Below are 9,875 nucleotides of genomic sequence, written 5' to 3'. Positions count from 1 at the left end.
ATGACGTCTGAGACAACTCTTTGATCAAACATATGCCAATTTTGTGTCCTTTCCACCTCCTGACCTCTACTGACCTGACCCCTCCCGACTTGCCCCTGGCAAACCTTGATCTTGTATGTAAATGCCCTCCTCTCCTATCTCTTGTTACCATTTGTTGGTCACCCTCCTGACCTCTACTGATCTGACCCCTCCCTACTGTTTCTGTAAATCATGTGACCTGCTGCCTCTCTGATTATATAAACCCTCCTCTCCTCCTCTGCAGTCTGACTCCTCTCTGCTCTTTCTGCCTCTTCAGCATCTCACAGCTTCTTCAAGTCAACATCTCAGGTAAGAACACTTTGAACGAAGAACCACGAAAAACTTTCAAAAGCTGTTTTTTCTGTCAATGAGTTCTCACACATCAATAATGTTGAAAATGTTATATGACAGTTATTTACATTTTCTCTCATTATTAGTAACCAAAGACATGAAAGTTTTAAAGGAACATATCTGTGTATGTGACTACATTAATCAGCCTGTCATGGAGTTCATTGTTATTTAACTGAAGATAGACAGACACGTCTGGCGCTAAATGTCTTTATTATACAGCTCTCAGCTCATGGTAGTGATGCCCAGAAGAACCAAGTTACATTTAATTTACTGAAACAGAAAGTCAAGTTAATCTGGAGACAATTTATCTGTATTTAAAACCTGGATTTTATCATCAAATGTTATAAAAATCTCAATTTATTATAAAGAACCAAATGTAAGAATAAATTCTGCGTCCTCATTGGTCAGTTTTGGGGGCAGATATATTACTGTAAATGATTTACAGTAGAGTTGAATTACAGTCTGTACTTTACACATATTTTCCCATAATCCTTTGTGATTTACAGTAAGAGACTTTTCACACTGATATCCTACTAAGCACATTAAAGTAAAATACTGTTCAAATGACCAAACCTGTTACAGTGTTTGGACGCTATAAATAACCACAGCCGTGTGTAATGACAGCTGTTCTGGCTGTTGGAGACCCTCGCTGGTGCAACACAATCAGTGAAGTTTCACAACTTCTTTGCCATTTGTTTGATTGACAGGTCTGCAGACGGGGGGGGGCTGATTAAGGGCGTGCATGTGCACGTGCGCATCGCTCCACAATGACTGAGATTTATGAAATAACCATGCGTACAGCACAGCTACATATTTGTGTCTTTGTGTGAACACATGAACTCTTCAGCAGATCCTTCTCTCTCACACAATGTAAAAATCAAAATGATAGATTTTATGTTAATGAGACAGACCTGTCTGAGCATCAAGAGGCCCTCTCATAAGCTTCCACAGTCTCTTTAGTACTACATTCCCTCTCTGTGTTACTATTCCTCCACTGCAGCTCAGCAAGGAGAAACCACAACACAAAGATGAATTACACAACTGTAACTTTGGCAGATAAACTCTTGGTTTGTTCAGCTCTTTATATGAGCTTCAGCTGAACTTTAGACTGTGTTTCCTCACAGAACTCATATCTCATATTTGAGCTGCTGTAGGAAAGGATCACATCACAGCCAGTGTGGACAGGAGGAATGATTACAGACACCAGTAACTTCCAATGTGTCCACTGCATGTGATGGTAATTTGGAATAAACTAAAGTAAACCCTGTATAGAGACTGTTTGGTAAGTCTGTCCCATCATAAAATGATTTATTGTTACAGGGTCTACTGTAACCCCATGAACCCTCATTCAAACAGCCACTCACATATTATAGAAAACAAACCAAATGTGTTGTTATTGGACATTGACATTCAGATACATTAATTAACAACATTTCCTCATTATGTTGATATAAAAGTTTAATCCAGGCAGCAGGACGTTTCCTTCAGAACATATATGCTGTTTCCATTTAGTAGCAAACAAAGATCATTTCTAGGAGACGTTGTTGGCCGAGCGGCTCGTCGCTCAAAATGTGCAGCACTGAAACTTTCTGCAGCAAGTTCTTCACACCTTTATTTCACTTTATGATGGTTTTTCATTTTGTCCTCCCAGATACCAAAACACCTGTTTCATCCTCACCGTGTGGAGTCTCTCTGACAGGCAGCACCATGGCAACGTTGTGAGTAACATTACTACAAATAACCATTAAAATACAATTTTAACAAAATGCATAGAAGTGTGTGAGTGTGTGTGTGTGTGTGTGTGTGTGTGTGTGTGTGTGTGTGCGTGTGTGTGAGTGTGTGTGAGAGTGTGTGTGTATGTGTGTGTGTGAGTGTGTGTGTGTGAGTGTGTGTGCGTGTATGTGCATGTATGTGCGTGTGTGTGAGTGTGTGTGTGTGTGTGTGGAAACAGTTGATAACAATGCAGTGGTGTGTTCACTCTGATCTCTGCCTGCACAGGTGTGTTAGGAATATTCAGCCTCTGGACAAGATGCACAACTGACAATCCCTATAATGTCATTTCAGAACAATATCATAAACTCACTGTTGATTATCTACCATAGAAAGTAGTAATGTTGTTATATGTGATCAATTAAAACTAAGATAAAGTTGGATGAAGTTAGGAGACATAAACACAATACTGATGACAGAAACAGTCAGTGTCAAGTTGCTGTAGGAATATTTAAAGTATTATAGAGATGTTAGAAATGACATCAGAGAATGTAAAGTATGTGAACCTCATTGTAACATCAGGAAGCTTCCACATATCTTTTCAGTCTCTACAGGTGAATTATAGGAATATTACACAGGTCTCCAAATGATAAAGTCAGTCAACTAGTGCCCCCTATGTTTTTCATGTTTCACTACTTGCTGACCTGCGTACAGCTTTCATTTTTGATGTAGTGCAGCTGAATATCATCAGGCCTCTAAGTAAAAAGGTTCTCCAGGCGTCGTCCAGCAATGTGCAGCTGAATCAGATGTTTCTCAGATCAGGGACAGAAAACAACAGACACAAAAGACACTGATTGATTCTCAGCCTTTAATACTGCAAACAGAGTAACGTTTCTACACTACTGTGTCTTCATCACAGTAAAACATACAAGAAATAATAATAATAATATAATAATAATGATTTAGATAATAGTAAACACACACTCACACACACACACACACACACACTCACGCACACACACACACACACACACACTCACACACGCACTCACTCACACACACACACACACACACTCTCTCACACACACATACACACACACACATTGAACCACTGACCTTCTGATTAGTGGACAACCTGCTCTATCTCCTGAGCCACAGACACCACAATACTAATTAATATCAGAGTAAAACAAACACTAATGTGATGTCATAGTGGACTCATTTCCTTATTGTCAGCTGATGCAGTGAGTGTTGCTGCTCAGATTTCTGTCAGTAGCTGGAGGTAAATATGAGTTTGTTTGGAGGCTGATGGATCTCAGTGGTCTGTTAAACTGTGATGAGCTTCATGATATCAGTAGCTGAGATGCTGCTAGAGGTTCAACCACTGAGCTCACAGCTGCAACATTTAGGCTTTGATTCAAATCAGCAATTATTACACTTTATTCTCTCTGATTTTATTTCATTTTATATCTTTTAACTACAAATAGAAAATAATGACTGATGTACAATAAGGGAAGGGTACAAATCTGTTCATAAAGTTTATATGTGTATTAAACAGTTCTCTATTTTTCTCTATTTTTTCTCTATTTTTTACACAATCAGTAAGAAATATGAGGACATCATCTCCAAAGATTCTCTGATCTCTTCAGGATCTCCTGCTGTCTACCAGCTGAGACCAAAGGAAGAGAAGTTTGGAACTCTGACAAGAAAAACTGTTGGTGAGAAAAACCTGAACAAGACAAACAAAACCATCTTACTTGTAGGTGAAACAGGAGCAGGAAAATCTACTCTGATCAACGCTCTGGTCAACTACACCATGGGAGTGAAGTTTGATGAAAACATCTGGTTTGAGATCGTAGAAGACGAGAAGAGAAGTCAGTCAGAGAGTCAGACATCAGATGTGATGGTGTACAAGATCTTTGGTTTTGAAGATAAAACTCTGCCCTTCTCTCTGACCGTCATCGATACTCCTGGATACGGAGACACCAAAGGGAATGAACATGATGTCATCATCAGTCAAAGATTATTTGACTTGTTTCGTTCAGAAGATGGAGTTCATGAAATTGATGCAGTGGGTCTGGTGCTGCAGGCGAGTGTGAATCGACTGAGTGACCGACTGAAGTACGTCTTTGATTCAGTGACGTCTCTGTTTGGAAAAGACATTGAGAAGAACATCGTCGCTCTCATCACACACTCAGATGGAATAACACCTGATGATGCTCTGAAAGCTCTTGAAGCTGCAAACATTAAATGTGCCAAAGATGAGGAGGATCAGCCCGTTCACTTCCTGTTTAATAACCGTCAGACCACACAGAGAACAAAGAAAACAAAGGTTGCTTTAGAGAACGCATGGAGGGTAACAGAGACAGGAGCAGAAGAATTCAAAGAATTCCTGGAAAAATCTAAACCTCAAAAGCTGATAACAACAGTTGAAGTGATGAACGCACGCATCAGAATAACAGCCTGCATCCAAAACCTGCAAGACAGAATCCAGCTGACTGAACTAAAACAGAACGAGATCCAACAGACTCAAAAAGCTCTGAAGGAACATGAACAAGAGATGAAGAAGAATAAAGAGTTCACTGTAGAAGTTGATGAGGTCTACAAAGATAAAGTTTCTATTGATGGAGGGAGGTGGGGGTGGGTTTTTTATGAAGCAGCTGTCACCTGTAACATCTGTGAAGAGAACTGTCACTATCCTGGATGCACAATGGCCTGGAGTCCAAAACACTGTGAGGTCATGAAAGATGGTCACTGTACAGTTTGTACAGGGAAGTGTCCTGCAAAAGATCATGTGAAAGAAAAGTGGATCTATGTGAACAAGACCAGGAAAGTTAAGAAGACTGAACAACTTGTGAAACAGAAGTATGAAAAGAATAAGGTAGATCGTGAACAGAAGATGAGCCTTCTGGAAAATCTTCAAACAGAGATGGAAAAACTGAAAGCAGAGAAGATTCAGCTGCTGGATGAGGTCTACCAACATGTGGACCATCTAGACCGGATCGCCCTGAATGTTGACTCACTGTCTACTTATGTCCACTTAGACTACCTGATTGAGACGATGAATGAGAGAGACAAAGGAAAGGTCCAGAAACTGAAAGAGATGGCAGGTCGAGTGGATGAAAGAACCAGAGCAGGGCTTCGGTACATGTATGGTGCACTAACAGCAGTTGGTAAAGCAGTTAAAGATGCAGTGATGTAGATGAACAACATCAGACAGCTGAGTAGACAACAAGCTCTACACTGTTCATATAAATGTTTAAACATCACAAACATTATGTCATTTTAATCCTTTTAAGTGTGATGTTGATGTAATACCTTCATCTTTGAAAAACAAAAATTGTGTGATTCTGGGAAACCGCCTCCTCTGTGATATATAACTGTTCATTTAGTTTAATGTTTCATTATCATTTGTTGATCCACTTCAGTGAAAGTAAAGCCAGAGTTTATCTTATAGTGACAGCAGCTGTTGGTTTTCTTGTGATGGATTCTCACATCAATCACTCTCATAGTTCAGCCTCTTTTCTGCTCTCAGCTTCATCAGATGAAAACTCTTCATCAGTGTGTTCAGCTGCACTTCAGTAACCAGTTTACAGTCGACTCTCTGCACTCAGCTGATTTCTGTCCTGTCATGTAAACCAGAAACCTGGTTTCTGTATCACAGTAGAGGATTACAGAAACCTGGTTTGACTGTGAGATGATTGATCCACCAGGGCTACCAGTAGATAATAATGTAGCTGTGTTCCAGTTCCATACTATATACTCACTATGAGTATTTGAACGTTGAGTTTGTCCCAAGCAGACACCTGTGAGATCATAAAATACCTTTGAAGATGCAAACTGCTTCCAGATAACAGGTAGAAAATGATGTTATTTCCCCTCTGAGGTCTTTGGGGCGGACAGAACGTTACTGACTGGAAGATGCTGCTTATCAGAGCAACAAAACAAACAAACTGAGCTGCTGCAGAGGAAACAGTTTCAGTAACTAGAAGGATGATGTGATTCCACACATGCATGAAGCTCATTTAATATGACTTTGCATTAAAACAATTATTACTTTATTTGTCTGTTTGTCTGTCTTTCACATGATCATTGTGTTGAAGAAAAATGTTAAACATTTCGATATAGTTCTTCTTTTTCAAAGGTGACTTTTTATTTAGTTTTAGTTGTGTTTTTATTGTGAAAAAAGGTTGTTGACGATTTTTTTTGACAAAACAAAGCAAAAAAAAAAATCAAACAAAAAAACAAAAGTTTATTTCTGGTGGTGTTCAATGTCTGCCAGCGTACGTCTTCACCTCACGTTAGTACAAAGTACAAACTTTAACTGCATAATTTAAAGCAAAAACTTGTTTCTACATACTTGTACTGCAATACCTGACTAACTATCTCAGTCAATACGAGGCTGAGATGTTTTCTGAAGTGACTCATGCTGACAGAAGTGTCAGTAAACTGGTGGAGGGACAGTAACATGTTACTGACATCATATAGAAACTGATGCACATGATTGATTTTCTCATTTGAATGCGTTTGTTCAGACGATGTTACAGAACGTAGAAATATTCTGCTGTGTTGGATGTGAATCCAACTTTCTGATGTTTGTGTTTTTGAGTGGAGTCATGAAATCTCATTTGCTTCTGTTTGATGAGATTTTCTTCACGTGTATTTGAATCATACAGCTTGTAATGATTAGTTTAATATTTCAGATGACAAGTTATTTTTGGGCGATTGCAGTATATTGTGTTATTCTACATTAAATCATATCCTGCTTGATGCATTTTTCTGTGAATCATGAATAAAATCTTAGCTTACCCACCCATCTGAGAAAGCTTCTGCTGAGCTACAACAAGCGGCAGGTTTCAGGAGTGACGTTTCTGTGTAATTTTCTCGAGAGTCCACACTGTAGACTGGAGACTCTGAGGTCAGACAACTTTTTTTTCAACTTTTGTGATGAGATTAATAGGATATGAAAGTTATTGTGTTATTCTACATTAAATCATATCCTGCTTGATGCATTTTTCTGTGAATCATGAATAAAATGTGATCTTGATGAAACCAGTTTGCTCAGAGTGTCTTTACTGGATCATCAGCTGCTTTCTGAGTCTGTTGAAGCTTCTGCTGAACTTTGTTCATTAAATGTCTGTTTGACTTTATTCTGAGCAGCAAGTCTGACAGAGACTCAAAGAAAACACAGCTCACATCATCATAATGAACATATCCTGAAGAATATTAGATCAACTCTGGATAATGATGTTTTCTGTAGTGACCACTAGATGGAGCCACAACTGATGTGGACTGAAGGAAACCTGAGCAGACTGAACTACAACAAGTCTGTCATCACACATTCAAATCTATTTCATCTGCTCCATGTTTACTTAACTCAGTATTCAAGTATAACTGAAACACCACTAATAACATATTTTAATTCAAGTCTTCACTCACCTTTAGTTTCCTCCATCAGAGAAATCTACAAACTTTCCTTGAAGCTGTTTGTGTCTCATGTTAAAGTTCAGGACAGTGCAGAAACTACAGAGCTGAAACTTATATTTCATTTGATTAAAAAGCAACATCCTCCCCAACTTTATTAATATTTCTGTTAGACTCTTCCCTAAATATGTTAAATAATATATATCTGTATATAATCTGTCTTTGTTCATTAAATGTTTGTTTCTCTTTATTCTGTCAGAGACTCAGTGGAGAAACAGACACCAACATCATATCTCATATTAAATAAAAGTATCATGAGGAATATCTGATTAACTGTTAGATGACTGTTATTGATTTCTGTATTGATCACTAGATGGATCCACAACTGATGTGGACTGAAGGAAACATAAAGTAGTGCTTCATGTGTTCTTTATTACACAAAATCTACAGTCCTCCTTCTGTGCAAAAATTTATTTCAAAGTTTATCTGAAGCTAATATGAAGCTTCAGCGTCCAAACAAGACAAATCAATTAGATATCTTTCAACGTTACAGTCTTTTTAGTGCCAAAGTCTTTTTGTGGAGCTCATTAACATTTACAAACTCAGAACCAAAAGATTTCTGCTTTGATTTCACAGATCTTGCTTCTTTCTTCTCTAAAAACTGTTAATAGTTCCATGTTTTACTGCAGATGTGTTTGAGAAATAAACATTTAAAACTTCACATTGACTGTATTTTATTCCAGAGATGTTTGCAAAATAAATCCTTTTTAACACAGAGCTGTTTTCTTTATATTCTGAATCACTCTATAAAATGTTCATCTGAATTAGTGATGGAGCCTTTTTACCCAGCATGCATCACTGTCACATTAAATCCTCAACTGAGGACCTTCACATTGTAGATGAAGACAAAAAACAACCTTTACCCGTCTAGTTGATCTGATTATAATAAACAAATCCACCTTTATAACTGTGAATATTCTGCCTCATCACACCTCACTACAGCCATTAACTTGTATAATAAAACTGAAAAAAGCAAATGTCATCAAGAGTAAATATGATAGTTTTTATTATTATCAGCCTGTTATATTAAAGGTGCACAGTGCAGACTGGATGAACTGTGGTTAAAGCTCCTGAAAGCCAAACAGAGAGAGAAACGTTCCAGCGTTCTCAGAGTGATCAGACTGTAAACTGAACAAACAGCTGTGGAGCTCCACCTGCTGGACGGAGGGAGTCACATGTTACTGACACAGAAGACAAATTTTTATCCTTTTTATTCCCTTGTCCTTAGGGTTAGGGGTTAACCACAGTCATAAATTAAATTAAATACAAAGCAGTTTTTCTTTAAAGAGTACAACAGTGTATATACATAATAAAAAGGAATAAACACAGCAAGCTGTTTTACATCAGACACATCAGTTCTTACTCTGATTAAATGTCAGTACAGAATCCCAAATCTGATGGAACAAACTTCCTCTGTCTTCATTCTAACATCTGTCCAGGTGTGATGTTTCATTTCTCTCAACCACAAATCAAACGTACAGAATCCATTTTCACACTCAATCACCGTCCCTAACACAACAGCCATTTTTCATATTTATTGTCCAAAGATAAGGAGCTTGTTGCTCTATGACAGGATCAACATTTGACTTTTAGCAGTTTGATAAATAAAGGTCCTGATCTTGATGAAGATGTTGGAGCAGTGAAGTGAAGATGATGAGAGCGCAGACGCTGAACAATACAGTCAATGTGCCGTAAAACCAAAACTATGCACAGACGACATTCTGTATCTTTAAAGGACACATTTTGTTTTCTTTTTGTAAAGTCTCCAGATTTTACAAACTGCACCATAAACGTTATAAATCATTTCCTGTGAGTGGAAACAGAAAAGTGTCTGAGTGTGTGAATGCAGATTATAATCCTGTAGTTTATGTAGAAGGTGAATCTGGCACACGGCTACAGTCGGACAGGTTGGTGCAGTTCAGAAGGCTGATAAAAGGAACGCTGTGATTGGTTGCCTCGGGCGCTCTTCTGTTTCCATCATGACTGAATGTGTGTGAAGCTGCAGAGGAAGAATTAAACAGGTTAGAACTCAAACACCTCGACTACAACTTCAACTTCAAACCTGATTAGATTTGACTGCAGCTGTGAGTGAGAACAAGGTAAGACATGACTGTTTTATTTCTGTTTCACATCAACTTACATGTTATCAGTGACAGGAGTCAGGATGTGATTTTAGTGGTTAATGTGTAAAACATGAGTTTATATGAACATAGTTTCATTCAGGTGTAGAGTCACAGCTTCATCACAGAAGTTTTGTTTCAGCTTTCAGCTTCTCAAGTGATTGTTCACTTTAAACTGATGTAGAGCTGAGT

General features: G+C 38.2%; 1 protein-coding gene across 1 annotated transcript; it reads left to right on the top strand.

Annotated features, from left to right (window-relative positions):
* The first annotated feature begins 220 nt into the window (after positions 1-220).
* Positions 221-7,120, top strand: LOC137170779 (septin-7-like). Its single transcript, XM_067574358.1, has 3 exons — positions 221-327; positions 2,021-2,087; positions 3,682-7,120. Exons 2-3 carry the CDS (start codon positions 2,077-2,079, stop codon positions 5,279-5,281), a joined length of 1,611 nt encoding a protein of 536 aa, XP_067430459.1. The 5' UTR covers positions 221-327; positions 2,021-2,076; the 3' UTR covers positions 5,282-7,120.
* The last annotated feature ends 2,755 nt before the right edge of the window (positions 7,121-9,875 follow it).

This window comes from Thunnus thynnus, chromosome 19, assembly GCF_963924715.1.
Source record: "Thunnus thynnus chromosome 19, fThuThy2.1, whole genome shotgun sequence".
Taxonomy (NCBI): Eukaryota; Metazoa; Chordata; class Actinopteri; order Scombriformes; family Scombridae; genus Thunnus; species Thunnus thynnus.
The sequence above is the reverse complement of the archived record's forward strand: the minus strand, read 5'-3'. Positions and strand labels throughout refer to the sequence as shown.